Here is a 15,904-nt window from a genome sequence, read left to right as displayed (position 1 = left end):
GTGTGTGTGTGTGTGTGTGTGTGTGTGTGTGTGTGTGTGTGTGTGTGTGTGTGTATTTTTAAATAATATATAAATTAACAATAGCTGGAACATTAGGTTCTGACACTTTGCAGACTGTATTGATTAGGAGAGAGCAAGCCAAGGACATGCCACCAAAAAACTTTGACGTCTGGTCATCTTAAATGAAACAAACCCTTTTGCAACAGCTCAAAGAGCCTGGTCACATTTCTTGCTTTCTTCAGAATCACTTTCTTACCGTTTCATTTGTACTTATTTGTTCAACTGATTCAAGTAATACCTTTATAAGTGGAAAAGCAGTGAAACGCATTCATCCCTCTTGGGCACATGGCTTCTATGGCTAATCCCTTGAGATCAGGTGAACGTGCGTGGGCTGCTCTTCTTATGAAAAGCCTTGTAAAAGAAAACTATGTTCCTTCCCTGAGTGGTGAATGACCAGGTGATGGACTTCTGGTCACTGGCAATGAAGCCGTGCTGATTAGTTATGCCTGTAAAGCTTGATAGAAGACAGCAGTCGGGTTGTGAGAACTATTATAATATTATTTTAATTCCGATTTGTTTGCAGATAAATATGTTTGGGAATAAAAGTAATGCTGTAGCGTTTACAAAAGCAGCATTTGCATATCTTCATGCGGTACATAGTAGAGAATGGACATCAGTGTCATTTCAGAAGATCATCACCTCTGTCACAAACTGTGAGATTTATGACACAGTATTTGAGCCTATGGGCCATAATCTTTCACAACAAGGTAACGGGAGATGTGTCCACTATACGGGAGATGGCAACTACTGAATGATTTAACCCTTTGCAATGCACAAGAGCCAAACAGATTGACGTAGCCATTTTCAGCACTTACTTGGTAAACAACTACATTTACCCATTATAGGCCATTTATCATGTTCCATAGGTGTGAATAAATTATGATTCATTCAGAAATCTATGGATGCATTATTTGAAATGGATAAATATCAAGTATAAAGCATATGGGGTGTTTTATTTTTTGCCTTATCCTTCAATTGCTCTGTTTGAAAATTTAGGAACTGTATACACTAAAATGATCTGCCTGAGAGCAATATGAGCCGTCAACAACTCGCAACCTTTAATAAAACATCACACACTGATCTTGTAAAAAAATCTCAGAGGACACATAACACTTCGGAAAGGCCTTTCATGTGTTTATGGATTTAAGATAAATGGTTCTTATAGCTATTTTTACTTCACATGCGTGAGCTTTTCAAAAGCCATTTTGACTGCGCACATTCCTGGCTATTTTTACGGGGCGTGAAAACAAGACTCTCTGTCCAGTGTCCAGCATTTGTGCGTGTTTCAGAAATGAAGGTAATTTTCATTAAGACAGTCCAAAATGCAATTTACAGTAAAAATCAATGCCTGTGATTTATTTGTCATGGTTGGTTACTTGGGCCTATAAATCAAATCGAATCCTGTCAGTATAGTTTTATTGTCTCATATAGTGTACAAGGGTGTTCCAGTCATGCATTCCCTGGGAATCAAACCTAAGCTTGTCATTGCAAATATATGTATTTATTGCTATTTTTAATGCTTTTAAAAGAAGTCTTTTATGCTCATCAAGCTTTCATTTATTTGATCAAAAATACAGAAAAAAACAGTAATATTGAAAAATATTATAACAATTTAAAATAATGATTTTCCATTTGAATATGCTTTAAAATAGCCTATAGTTTGTTTCTGTGATGCAAAGCTGAATTTTCAGTATCATTACTCCAGCCTTCAGTGTAATGATCCTTCAGAAATCATTCTTATATGCTGATTTGATACCCGGTTATTATCAATGTTGGAAACAGTTGTGCTGCATAATATTTTTTTTTTATAACCTGTGATACTTGGTTATAAAACTGTGATTCTTGGATAAATAAAACGTTAAAAAAGAAATGTATTTATTTAAAATAGAATTTTTTTGTAACAATATGCACTACCATTCAAAAGTTTGGGGGTAGTAATTTGTTTCTTTTTTTTGAAAGAAATTAATACATTTATTTAGCAAGGATGTGTGAAATTGATTAAAAAAAGTGATAGCCAAGATTTACATTGTTAGAATTTGTTTTTGAATAAATGCTGTTCTTTTTAATTTTTTATTAAATGAATCCTGAAGGATCCAAAAAAATATTATGTGGCACAATTGTTTCCAACATTGATAATAACTGAGAATCAAATCATCATATTAGAATGATTTCTGACCGATCATGTGACACTGAAGACTGGAGTAATGATGCTGAAAATTCCGCTTTGCATTACAGGAATAAATTATATTTTATTCAAATATATATGTATGTATATTCAAATAGAAAAGTAAATATTTTAAATTGTAATAATATTTCACAATATTTAAATATGAATGTTTTTTCTGTGTTTTTGATCAAATAAATCCAGGCTTAATGAGCATAATATACTTCTTTCAAAAATATTAAAAATAGTAATGTTTCCAAATTTTTGACCGGTACTGTATATATATATTGCAGACGGTCCCATATAACAAAGTTAGTTACATGCATATGGTGTAACATGGACAATGTAATGTAATGTCCCCTTTATTTCTCACTCTGACTCCTGTGTTCCTGAAGGCCTATTGAAATGAGTTTGAAGCCCTGCAACAGCTAAGCACTGGATAGAATTTCACATTCTATATTTAAGTCCCCTGACTTGTGTCACAGGGCTATTTAAATGCCAACAGTCTTACTGTCAAAACAGCCTACAACAACATGATGGACCTGTTTGAGACCAACACTTATTTTTTCAACGATTTACGTTATCTTGAGGGGGACCATGGGACTTTGGATATGCCAGGAGTGTCCCCACTCTATGAGGGTAATGACAGCCCTTTGTCCCCGGGACAGGATCCGGTCGCGTCCGAGACAGGGTGCGAGAGCAGCGGAGAGGAACACGTGCTCGCGCCGCCGGGACTCCAGTCGCACTGCGATGGTCAGTGTCTCATGTGGGCTTGTAAGATCTGCAAAAGAAAATCTGCCCCCACTGACCGGCGGAAGGCCGCGACTCTGAGAGAGAGAAGGCGGCTCAAAAAGATCAACGAGGCGTTTGACGCGTTAAAGAAAAAGACGGTGCCCAATCCGAACCAGAGGCTGCCCAAAGTGGAGATTTTACGCAGCGCAATAAGCTACATCGAGAAACTGCAGGACCTGTTGCATTCGCTGGATGAGCAAGAACAGAACTCTGACAATGAACCGTACACATACAACGTGAAAGAAAACCATGTAAGAACATATCCAAGCCAATACAACCGATCCATGTGCTCTGACAGCAGCTGGATCCACGTGGTGCCACATGTCTGCTTCCAACTAATGATTATTGATATTAATCACTAAAATTAAATTAAGAGTAGGCTAATATTAATGTTTACCATCATGATTGCCTGTTCAGGTGGCTCCCAATGAGTATAATTGGAAAAAGACCTGCCAGAGCTGGCAGGGGAATCCAGATCATTCCAACTCCCCGATGGCCGGTCACAAAGAAGGTTGGTATCGAGAAACAAAGTTTGAGGTTTTAATTGCAGTTTTAAGTTGCTGGTCATGAGCTGGTGATGTGCGTAATGGTCTGCGCGTAGTTTTTGCATGATTGTGCCCCAAAAAAGCAGCAACTATAATCTCAACCTTGTGTTCTCTTAAAAATTGCTATAAAATAATTCAAAATTGAATGATGAAAAAATTAAGAAATTCTTCTCAATTCCAGTATCGGTATGTTTTGACTTAGTAGGGAAGAATTGTCTGTGCGTAATTGTATTTGCATAATTGCTTTTCGTAACTGTCTAAGCGTAATTCTCTACATGTGCGAAATGTTTCATACATAAATCCCTATGTGTAATTGTTTTTCTGTAATTATCACTGCATAATTGCTATTGTGTAATTTTCTACGCTTGTTTCTCTAAGCAAACATGACCCATGCCCATAACGTGTGTTCCAGGAGCTGCAGTGGAGTCTTCAGCATCCAGCAGCCTTCGTCGCCTCTCCTCGATTGTTGACAGCATTTCCACTGAAGAGACGAAAGCTCGATGTCCCGACCAGACCTCAGAAAAGTGAAGCTCAAGCATCCCACCTCACATTTCCGACTTGTATTTATTTCCATGAGCTATAGTGTAAATGTTTTAAATGTAATAGGCGACACTTTCATAAATAAGCCATTAACACACATCCTTATATAATGCGTAACAGGCCATGTTCAATCTAAAAAATGAATATTTCTGAAAATCTATAAAAGATACATATAATTTCCAGGCTATCCAATTGAATGTAACCATGTGAACTGTTATGCATTGTATAAAATAATGTTCTTATTACATTGCAAATATTATTAATGAAAATGTCATTATGAAGTGATCCGTTTATTTTTCATAATTGACCATTCAGTGTAGTTGCTGCAGGTAATTCCAGGTTAATTTAAGGGTCATTCATATCAGCAAAATGATTCCTGTCAAGGTCTTCCTAAAATGTACATATTTTGTAATATATTGCTGTTACTTAAATTATTTTATAAATGAACATGAAAAAAAGAGCACTTGATGACTACGGGATATAATTCCAACATTAAACATAAAAAAAAATCAAAGTTGTTCTCTGTATTTTTCTTTATTAAAAAAAACGTGTTTATTTAATTAACAATTATTATCAGTTTTTAATAATTTTTCCAGAGATTTTGAGGTTTTGATGTGCCTGAATCATTCCAATGAAATATTCCCTTGTGATTATAAAAATTACGCCTATTGTCTTATAAAGTTCAACTAGGCATTAAACAATGAAGACATTCAACCTTGTTAAGCTTTAAATTAATTTAGCAATCTTCATACTTGTTCAGTCGAATCTATTTTGAGTCGTAACATTTACTTGAAGGTCCCAAGCTGAAGGTAACAGGCATGTATAGCTCGCAATGATGGCTGGACACCAAATGTCCTCATTACAGCCATTGAATTAAAAGTCCTCCGTATTCCAGCAGCAGCCTTGAGCAGTCAAGCCAGCAGCTCTCCCAGATTTATGAGCATTAACGAAGTGTTAAGGTATGACTGCCCTGAAATAGCCCTGGCCTTGCCTGTTAGTTCCAGCTGGCAGGGCCAGACTCAGGATTGGCTGCAATGAAACCCACCGTCTATCTCATGATCAGAAGTAGAAAGTTGGTCAGGCGGATAATATCGCAAAGCTGTAAGCAACATGACAGCTATCATAATGTAACAGTCTGTGAGGGTTTTCCCCTTTGGATGAAGCAATGGGTTGCATTGCATTCATTGGTCAGGTTTAATTTGCAAGTGTGAATATGTGTGTGTGTGTGTTTGGCAATTATCCATCGGTAGATGGTTTGCTGGTGTTCCCGAGATCCATTGCGGCATTTCCATCTTGCACAGCGTGCTGTCTGTCAAGACCGGCTCTCTGATCTTTCCATTTAACACACTACCACCTTTGACCTCATCACAGACACAAGTTAACTTATGTACTCAAACTCTCAAATGACTCGGAATGACTAGAGACCTGCACATCTGGGAAAGGGAAACAAGGTCGTAAAGAGTAAATTCATATTTTATTTTGATCCTCCAGAAAATGGAAAAAAAGGATGCAAACTTATTATGTCTGGATTTTTAATATCACTTCAGAAATCAGATTAAAATAATTTCGAAAGTAAATACTTAACATGTGCATTACCGTTTTGAAAGAAGTCTCATATGCTCCCTCACGTATTTATTTGATCAAAAATACAGTAAAATTGTGAAATATTATTACAATTTAAAATAAATGATTTGTATTGTCATATGTTGTAAAATGTAATTTATTTCTGTGATGCAAAGCTGAATTTTCAGCATCATTACTCCAGTCTTCAGAATCACATGATCCTTCAGAAATTATAATATGCTGATTTCAATATTATCCATATTAAAAACAGTTGTGCTACTTAATATTTTTGTGGAAACCATGATGCACTTTTTTAGGATAATTTGATGAAAAGTTACAATACAATGTTTTTTGTTGAATATTAAGCAAAATATATATAAAAATTAATATATCAGCATGTTATTTGACATGCTTAATCATAACATTAATAATACCTCAGTATAAACAATGCTTTGGCGACTGCACACTTCGGGTGATTGTCTGATAAGTTATATGGCATTAAGATTGGGACACTTCAAAGAGATTTATTGCTCTCCGCTTAGTAAGCCAGACTGTAACCAGATAGCTCTGTCTACAGTGTTGTTTTAATAGGATCTCAGAGATGGTGCGCTTTTATTTGGGTTCTTTCTTTATCATGATGCCCGACTCCTTCAGGAGAGAGAAAAATCAAATATGAAAGATCTTTACAGATTCATTGCTTGATTTGCATATGGACATACTCTGAAATGCATAACAACTACAAATGTGTCATTAGTTACCATCAAAGGGAGGAACAATGAATGTGATTATAGCATCATGCCATCTGGGAATTATCCCAGAGGAACAGTTTATTGTACAGAGGGCTCGGGAGACTTTGTTTAAGCATCAGCTTTCTCATGGATGCTTCAAATAAAATTCCTGATCAGAAATAAATATGGATACAAACTATAATATATATATATATATATATATATATATATATATATATATATATATATATATATATATATATATATATATATATATATATTGACATTTGATTAATTTATAAATTAAAGCAACATTGTTGAGATATGTAATATGGAGCAAAGTCCTCCTGATTTTTTTGAGGTAGTGATGAGGTCTGGAGTAAAACAGACCTCACATTCAACTAAAGCTAAACTATAGGACTGAAGATGTGTTTTGGAAAAGATTTACTGACATTCCTTTGAATACACAGTTATGGAGCCATTCTGATATCCCACATCACTGGAGCTTATACAGAACACTTCCTCTAGCTGCCAGACAAATGCTGTTGCCAATCACACCATCTGATCATGTGATCAAATATGATACTGTTATTGCTGACGGAAAAAGTGCAGCCAATGGCCGGTCTTGGCAGGCAAAAGGAGGCTGGAGAAAAATAACAAGAGGCTGGAGGAAACATCGGAATTTTCCTTCAGTGTATGCAACTATAAAATCATAACATCATTGTCATGGTGTATAGTCAGTGTGAGGAAAAAAAGCGAAATTAAGTCCGAAATGTAGTGGGTAGTAAATAAATAAAATAAATGATCATTTGAATTGAACGTTTATTCTTAACAAACACTTGTATGAGAAAATAAAACTGAGAGCCCGCACAGGAAAGAAACATTAACGCTCACCCTCTGCCCTACACTTAACACAGTTCCTGACCCTTGACAAAAATCCTCAGAAAAGCCCAGAAAAAAAGTTCCCCAGAGACATCGCAATGTTCCCAAATCTCAGAGCAGGTTTGTGCGCTCACTCATCACAGCCGTCTCAGAGACCTTTGCGCGCTCGCCATATGCTAACGCAATCTAAGTTTGACTCAGTTATCGACTGCTGTCAGGTTTTCTCGTTGTCCATGTTGTTAACAGTCAATTGTCTTTGATCTGAACGACAGCTAAACAGGATTATCCTAGCCAATGTCTTCTTCAGCTGTGCGCAATACAATCTACACCGGCTCTTCGTGTTTTCTTAGGTGCGCAGGGTTCCCAGACACTAGAGAGGCCAAACGTTTTAGCACGTTGTGAGAAATATCCGCATTGTATCTTTATTAGCTGTCAACACTGATGGCTCGAGTAATGACCTCTATACAGCAATAGACGGGCATTTCAAGACACTTGATCAGTGTTACGGTTATAAACTATGTGTTTTTATTGCGCAACTGCCTTTACGCACCATTTGTAAGCGTTATTATTGACGTAATTTGAAGAGGATTCAATAAAAAAATATAATCCAAAAATATATTATTCAAATAAATTTACTCAGATTAATTTTTTTTCTCAAACATGGCCAATAGTAGGCTATATATACTCAGATGTTCAATAATACAGTCTATGCATGTGATCATGGTAACAGAATGTGATCATGGCGCCTTGTTCAGCATTTGAAAGGAATCTAGTATACATTTTAATGATGGATTTCTGATTGTGTGTAATTGTAGTGAATTTTTTCAGTTTGTGGATAGCTGGATAGTCAGCAGTCAATTTTAGGCAAAGCAAAAAACAAACATAAAAAAATGATTCTTTGATTTTAAGGCTTTTTACAAATTCTTGTAATTTCTTTAGATTTTCAAAGTATTTTTAAGCAATGATTTATTGTAGAGGTTAAAAATCAGTTTGAGCAGGGTACAGGGTACTACTAGTTAAGAAACAAATTTTTGATTTAATTTACCAATTAAAAATAGAATGATAAGTTTTTAAAATATCATTCTAGATGGGAGAGAAAACGTGCCTGACTTGTGGAATAACCCATATACATATATTACTGTAAAATATACATATAAATGTCACAAAATCATTATTTTTACAGATCCACAATTGACAATTTATTCACTTCTTTCTTCAACATTTTGATTTTAGGTTAGAATTGTGTTTTTTAATGTAAAGTCATTTATAGTCATGTGACAAATTAAATTTAGTACATCAATAAAAAATGCAATTTAAAATAGTTTTAGTACAATGCTCCAAATAGCAAAAGAAGCCGAAATCTTGCCACACAGTCGCTAATGAGCTACTTAGAAATTTAATGAGCTTTAACTAACAGGGACACGCTGCCTCTGACACCTTCCTCCACTGTCCGGATCTTGAGTTGTTTATCTGTGTGAGTGTGTGCCTCTGAAACGCTACACCAGCCCTTACAGCTGGGCCGCATCTGCAACGCTGCTCAGTCTCAAGCGTAAAACTAGCTAGCAAACACTGGAGTCATTCTTGACCATTTCGTTTTGAGGTAATAGTATTAAAGTAATAAAATGACATGTATTGTTTTTGGTTTAATTTTTAATGCACAATTTCTTCAGGAGCCCCATGCAGCATATGTATATTAAAAGTCTTTAAGAGTATTGACAATTGAGTGCATATAATTATATTGACAATTGAGTGCATATAATTATGCACTCAATTGTCAATACTCTTAAAGACTTTTAACAATCAATACAAGTCTTGGACATAATGCAGGACCACACGTGAGTAGCTACTGATAAAAATCTGCATGTTCTACAATTACAGTAAAGTGCAAAAAAACTTTCAAAGTAAAGTAAGATCTAAAGCAAGAGTTTCTGCACATGAATGTTTATTGATGATAATTCCCTCTTGTAATGACCGTCACACTGTTGAACTGAGTGAGAAACCACCCCTATACACAGATGTGGGAAACTCAGTAGGGGTGTTGGGTCTGGGTGGGGATCTGGGTGGTGAGGGAAGGGGGGTCGCTGAGCCCTGCCTTGGCCAATGGGGCACGGTCATTAGGGCTGACCACTGTGGGCCTCAGTATATAAGAAGGGCCGTATGGCACCAGAGAAACCACATCACTCAGAGGTCGCCCCCTTACAGATCTCCTTCACCACACCAATCATGGACGTATTCTCCACATCCCAGATCTTCTACGACAGCACTTGTGCCTCGTCCCCTGAAGATTTGGACTTCGGCCTCGGAGGGGAACTGACCGGGTCTGAGGAGGACGAGCACGTCCGGGCCCCCGGTGCTCCGCACCAGCCGGGTCACTGTCTGCAGTGGGCCTGCAAAGCTTGTAAGCGCAAATCCAGTACGGTGGACCGCCGGAGAGCCGCCACTATGAGGGAACGCCGCAGGCTGAAGAAGGTGAACCACGCGTTTGAGGCACTACGACGATGCACCTCGGCAAACCCCAGCCAGCGTCTTCCCAAGGTGGAGATCCTGAGGAACGCCATCCAGTACATCGAGAGCCTTCAGGATCTGCTTAGGGAGCAGGTGGAAAACTACTACAGCCTGCCTATGGAGAGCAGCTCTGAGCCTGCCAGCCCCTCCTCTAGCTGTTCTGAAAGCATGGTAAATATGACTCTTACGCCGCTCGTGTCATACTGTGGGCTTTACATTGAGAGACATCATATCGAAAGGCTACAAAAACTCAAAGGGAATTTTCCTATAGGTCAGGGCCCAAAAGCTCAGAAAAAGCCTTTTCAATGTAGGTTTTCATGTTTTTGTCTGTATCCAGACAAGGTCATTGTACACGTCTCTGCATGTTTTCATCTTCATATTTTATCTCAATAGCACACAGGGGAGTTGATCCCTCAAATGGAGTCAGGGTTGCCTCACTCTCAGCATGACAACGATAAATTGCTGCCAACATCTGGCTCTTTTTATACGCTGAGATATAAGCTTACTGCTGTTTGACAGGGAACTTAAAGGAATCTACAGTAGATGTGGTATGTTGCAACATATCGGGTTTATATTTGGTAAAAAAAAAATTAACAGAGTTTATTAAATGGCTAATCTTAGTTGTGTCTGATTTAATGCTCACTTGCTCAGCAATATACTGTTTATCATGCAGGTTTTCTTCTCAATGCACATTTGCTAATGACACCCCGATGTTGCTAAAGCTGGTAGGACTTATGTTTAACTTATTATGATTTTTTGGGCATGTTCTTTGATTTAGTTCTCATAAAGTGCCATGTAGTTTCGCGAATTTAGCTTGATGCTAATATTTTTGCTAATCATTTGTTGACAAAGACTACAGATAGCCTATATAAAAAGTAATTTAGATGTTACCACATGAAAAACATTTTTAGGTTACCTGACTTATTTTTTTTACAGGGTATCTAGTTAGCGTTTATTTATTCGAGTAAAATACTTGCTGATATTAAAATCGTTTTTGCAAGTGAGGCATGGCCGATTAGAAAAGATTGCTAGTCATTGGTTGACAAGGCCAAGACTTCTAGACCTAATTGTTCTGAGCAAGTTGATGAGTTAGTAAAACTTTAATAAAGTAGAACTGTCATTGAGATTTAGACGTGATCTACGCGGATGAACAGGACAAGAAGAATGCAGAAGTCAAACAGCAATGGTACAAACAATGTGAGATGTTGATTCACAAAACTTTTATGACAAAATCTCAACACATGGTTTGAGATATAGTATATTGGTGGATATAGCAATGGCTTTCCCACTGGACTCTTTATAACCTAATAAAGCCTCAGTAAATCCGGTCAACAGAGACTGGCAGGGAAGTGGCGGCCGCGCCGCATTCCTGACTGACTGCATGAGCTGCGCTGCTGCTGCCAGGATTTTCTGCAGATTTACTCGCAGAAAGTGTCATCTTGCACAAACTGGTGTGGTTTCCACTGACTTAATCAATTCGCCACGCCTGAAGCCCAGCGTAGCGTGGGAGTCCCTTGCAAAGGAACCAGCCTGTGAAAGAAAGAGAAGTGATCTAGTGAAGCGCATGGACCACGCAGTGATGCTCAAGTTCTTGTACATGAAAAGAATCAACCCATGTCTCATGTACACCATGTTCACTGCTTCATATTTGTGAATGCTGATGGAACTTTTTGTGTTCTTCATTAAGGTTGACTGCAACAGTCCTGTATGGCCTCACATGAATCCAAACTGTGGGAATGACTACAACTTTAATGCACAGACTGGTAAGAAATAAAATCATTTTCACTTATTTTTATTTTTATGTGGAGATCTTTGTGTCACTAATAATGTATTTCTCGATCATTCCAGCTAGTGCGGTTGCCAGAACTCCAGGAGCATCTAGTTTGCAGTGTCTGTCCAGCATCGTGGACAGGCTGTCCTCTGTGGAGACGGGAATTGCAGTGGGAATGAAGAACATGGTCGCTCTTTCTCCGAGTGGAAGTGATTCCCAGTGCAGTTCTCCAGACAGTCCCAGCAACAGACCAGTCTATCACGTCCTGTGAGAGGGAGCGAGACACACATTGCATGTTCATTTTGTATAATTTGTTAATGCTTCCAGAAACCAATAAGAATGTAGTAATTTCAAACCTCCATTCAGCACAATTACAAAGGTTTGCCCTCAAATGTATGGTTGAAATGCAAAACAAATCTGTGCATTCTTTCTGGGCCTGGTTATAATTTGCTTTATGTTGTCAGGCTTTAACTTAACTGTCTTAAAAAAACAAAAAAACTATCCATAAAAATACATCATGTTAAAGTACAAACAGTGGATTTTTTTACAGTGTTGGCTAACTATGTAGCTTGACTGGTTTTATTTATCAATAATAATCGCTGTGGTACTTCGTAAATGCTAATATAGGCCTACTTGATGTTGTCCACAACCTACCATCTCTGTGTTGTAAATAAGATTGTACATAATTTTAAATGACTGTTATTGTATTCATGTAATGTTTTTTCTGTCGTATTTAATGAACGTTGTCACATAAAATGACTTTTTCTCCAATAATAAATCTCAAAAAGTTGTATTTGAAGTACTATTTGATTTAATGAGGAATACAATTCTCGGGTGCTTTTTGCATCTTTCAGTAAATATTGACTGCAGCTTGGGCCCAATCATACGCCATTTGTCAGCTGCTAGAAAATCATGGCCGTTGGAGGAGGACAGTTGATAATGTGATGAGTTGGATGATGAAGAAAGAGAGAGAAAGAAAGGAAATGAGCTCTGTGTGGCCTGTTTGCTTAATGTAACAAATGTTACACATCATTCACACCCTCTTAATACCATTGTCATGAACAAATGGCCACATGCTGACACTTCAAGGTGCTGCTTACGTGTGTGTGTGTGTGTGTGTGTGTGTGTGTGTGTGTGTGTGTGTGTGTGTGTGTGTGTGTGTGTGTGTGTGTGTGTGTGTGTGTGTGTGTGTGTGTGTGTGTGTGTGTGTGTGTGTGTGTGTGTGTGTGTGTGTGTGTACGGGGGTGTGTTAGATAGAGAGAGGGAGAAAGAGAGTCTTTGCACAAAATAAAGAATTAGTTTAATTTCATTATTGCTCACAATATTAAGTGGGGTAAGATGCATCAGTGGGTCAAGTTGTTTTGCCTGGTTAATCTACACAAGTATTATTTTGTGACCATATATTAATGTGCCGATCATCTAGTGTTATCAAGTAACAGTGGTAAAACCTACTCAAATTTGATGCAATTAAAACTACTCAGAGAGCAAAATTTACAATAATAAATCAATAAGAGTAAATAACAGTATAATAAAGAAGCTCTATAATGTGAATTTATGTATGTTATGTGTACATACTATTGCTATTCAGTTCAAATTAAATATCCTATAGCTCAAACAGTAGAGCGTTGGTGCTTGCACAGCCAAGGTCATGGGTTCAATTCCCAAGGAAAGCAAGAACTGATAAGAAAGTCAATGTGTACCTTGGAATGCAATGTATGTTACTTTGGATAAAAGCATCTGCCAAATGGATAAATGTAAAAACATCCTCAAACACTATACACATTCTTAAACTTCAGTGACATAAAATGTGAAATGCAACAGTAAATAAATTTCTACCCCATATCCATATTTTTTAATAAGAGTTAGGCCAATATGACTGTAATGTGCATTAATATTAGCAAGGTATTTTGAGAATATCTCACTCCTAGTGCTTCTTGTTAGTGAATCAAATTGAGAAACAACCTTCAAGTAAAAAAACAAAAAACAAAAAAACTTGCAACCCCATTAAAGTAGCTACTTTCACATTTTAATAGGTGCCTATTCAGTCTATGAGCCAATTTTGCTCTTGTAAAGAGTTTCAATAATGCATTAGATTAGAGGATCTTTCGCTGAGAATCTTTCAAAGCACTTTAAGTACAGTAGATTCAATTTCAGTAAGCAATCCTGTCGCCCACCTGGCTATAACTCCAAATGCAATGCAGGAAATATCCATGGCTAAAGCTATACTATAATCCGTTAAATGAATCATATATTGGATTTATTATTAACCCTTTAAAGGATTTGAACCTTCAATGGATTGAATAGCATAGTCTGCTCTGACTGCATTTGTTCAAAGCTTTTCATTTTAAGCCATAAAAGGTGACTTTTTTCACTTTAAAATTTTTTTTGTGTGTGTGTGTGTGTGTGTGTGTGTGTGTGTGTGTGCCTGTGTGTGTTTGTGTGTGTGTGTGTGTGTGTGTGTGTGTGTGTGTGTGTGTGTGTGTGTGTGTGTGTGTGTGTGTGTGTGTGTGTGTGTGTGTGTGTGTGTGTGTGTGTGTGTGTGTGTGTTTGTGTGTGTGTGTGTGTGTGTGTGTGTTCATTTTCTGTAAAGGTGTATATCTTAAATTTCTTGACAAAAAGGAGAAAGATATAGTTCATTGACCTTTCTGCATTGACACCAATGCACTTAAGACCTTTGGCCACTAGAGTGCAGCATTTTCTCAAGTGCATACACAATGCTGTTTACAGATGCTGTGACTCCTGGTAACTAAAGGCCTTCTATACTGTAAAAAGAGTTGCTGCCTTAAATATTTAAGTACAACCAACTTGGATGTTTAAGTCATTTCTACTTAAATTACATTAAACTGACTTAATTAGTTGAATCTTGTATAGCATAAAATAGTTGAAAATTGATTAAACTGTTTTGATGAGTTAAAGCAATGTAAAACATACACTGTAAAAAATGATCGTGATTTTAACGGTAAAAGACTGTAAAAATGCTACAGTGCAAAACCGTTAATTGGTTAACAGAAAGTTTCCTTACTATATACGGTAAATAACTGTGAAAGATCTAATGGTACATTTAATGTAATTTATACTGTAAAATACCGTTAAATTTACAGTTTTTGAAAGTGAAAAAGAAAACGCATTGTATAATTTACAGTGAAAAACCGTAAATTGACATTTCCCACAATTCCCTGCGTGACACTTCACATTTGAAGTATTTTTGTTGAAATAACTATGTCTTCATAGTTTTCATAGTTTTTTTTCCAATCAGTTATGTACATTAGGGTTTTATGTTACATTTAATGTTGTTAAATTAACTTTTATTGCATTTTAAAAATTTCATGTGTTACCATGATGGTGTTTAATGTTTGTGTAAATGACACTGTGCACCTTCTTTATAATAGTATTAACTCTCTTGTGGAAGATTGCTTGTGATGAACTTTGATTGATCATGTGATTCTCATCACTGCTGTGATGATTGATGATTGTCAGTGTATTACATTGTTACAAAACAGAAATTAATACTGCAATAGGTTTGTAAATTAACATTATAGCAGATAATAAAATATGGTTTATTACTGTAATTTAAAGTTAAGTCTGTAAAACCAATAACGTTGCTACCGTATTTTTAACGGTGAAGTTCTGGCAACCACAGTTGCCGTTTATTTACCGTAAAAATTACGGTTTTATTTTTACAGTGTATGTTGTCATAACTTATTGATCATATAATTTTTTTACAGGCTTTCAGTTTTCAAAATGTCATACTTTCATAAACAAAAAGATGAATTAAATGTAGTTTGTACAAAATAAACTTTTTTAAATTAAAGGTGTGATTTTTAGCGGCATCTAGTGGTGAGGTTACGAATTGCAACCAACAAAAGTTACGGTGGCCGACAGGAAAACATGTCATCATCTGAGACAGCAGAGAGTAGACAGTTCAGCAATGAGATTTCTTTACAAGGATACATTAAGAAATTATGTTTACTTAATTATTCAGTAAAACTGCTCATTCTAAGGTAATACAAATATAACGGTTCATTAAGTAAGGTCTTTATACACCACTGAAAACTTCTTTTTCAAGGTAGTGACAAAACGTGCTCTGTAGACCTTTTCGTTCGCTGTCGGCTACGGTAGAAACATGACGACACAAAATGTCGACCTCCATAGAAAAGGCTGCCTGCGGGTATGGAGATAGAAATGTCTCATTCTAAGGTAATAAAAACATAATGGTTCATTATGCAAGGTCTTTACACTGAATACATTTCATGATATGTTGGATATGGAATAGCCCTTTGCTTCTTTAATGCAACTTTATTTCATCTGTCTCTCTTGGGATTTGGTAAACAAAACAAAAAATTGTCAATATTTA

At 36.7% G+C, this 15,904-nt stretch overlaps 2 protein-coding genes across 2 annotated transcripts; both read left to right on the top strand.

Moving 5' to 3' along the window:
• The first annotated feature begins 2,731 nt into the window (after positions 1–2,731).
• Positions 2,732–4,615, top strand: myf6 (myogenic factor 6). The gene is made up of 3 exons (XM_077233814.1): positions 2,732–3,267; positions 3,434–3,527; positions 3,974–4,615. Exons 1-3 carry the CDS (start codon positions 2,758–2,760, stop codon positions 4,087–4,089), a joined length of 720 nt encoding a protein of 239 aa, XP_077089929.1. The 5' UTR covers positions 2,732–2,757; the 3' UTR covers positions 4,090–4,615.
• Positions 4,616–9,390: 4,775 nt separating this feature from the next.
• On the top strand, positions 9,391–12,341 carry myf5 (myogenic factor 5). Its single transcript, XM_077234147.1, has 3 exons — positions 9,391–9,950; positions 11,467–11,542; positions 11,628–12,341. The coding sequence occupies exons 1-3, from the start codon at positions 9,432–9,434 to the stop codon at positions 11,819–11,821; spliced, it is 789 nt and encodes a 262-aa protein (XP_077090262.1). The 5' UTR covers positions 9,391–9,431; the 3' UTR covers positions 11,822–12,341.
• The last annotated feature ends 3,563 nt before the right edge of the window (positions 12,342–15,904 follow it).

Source organism: Siphateles boraxobius, unplaced genomic scaffold (genome assembly GCF_051911475.1).
Source record: "Siphateles boraxobius isolate OS27281-9 unplaced genomic scaffold, OSU_SipBor_1 19, whole genome shotgun sequence".
Classification (NCBI taxonomy): Eukaryota; Metazoa; Chordata; class Actinopteri; order Cypriniformes; family Leuciscidae; genus Siphateles; species Siphateles boraxobius.
Note: the sequence above shows the minus strand (reverse complement) of the source record. Positions and strands in the feature narration are given on the sequence as shown.

What these genes read in the sequence shown, in the direction of transcription:
- myf6 (XM_077233814.1), top strand. Translation starts at nt 2,758, where the DNA reads ATGATGGACCTGTTTGAGACCAACACTTATTTTTTCAACGATTTACGT. An exon ending in ACAACGTGAAAGAAAACCAT is followed by an intron (nt 3,268 to 3,433) that starts GTAAGAACATAT and finishes TTGCCTGTTCAG; the next exon opens with GTGGCTCCCAATGAGTATAA. An exon ending in GATGGCCGGTCACAAAGAAG is followed by an intron (nt 3,528 to 3,973) that starts GTTGGTATCGAG and finishes CGTGTGTTCCAG; the next exon opens with GAGCTGCAGTGGAGTCTTCA.
- myf5 (XM_077234147.1), top strand. Translation starts at nt 9,432, where the DNA reads ATGGCACCAGAGAAACCACATCACTCAGAGGTCGCCCCCTTACAGATC. An exon ending in CTAGCTGTTCTGAAAGCATG is followed by an intron (nt 9,951 to 11,466) that starts GTAAATATGACT and finishes TTCTTCATTAAG; the next exon opens with GTTGACTGCAACAGTCCTGT. An exon ending in CAACTTTAATGCACAGACTG is followed by an intron (nt 11,543 to 11,627) that starts GTAAGAAATAAA and finishes CGATCATTCCAG; the next exon opens with CTAGTGCGGTTGCCAGAACT.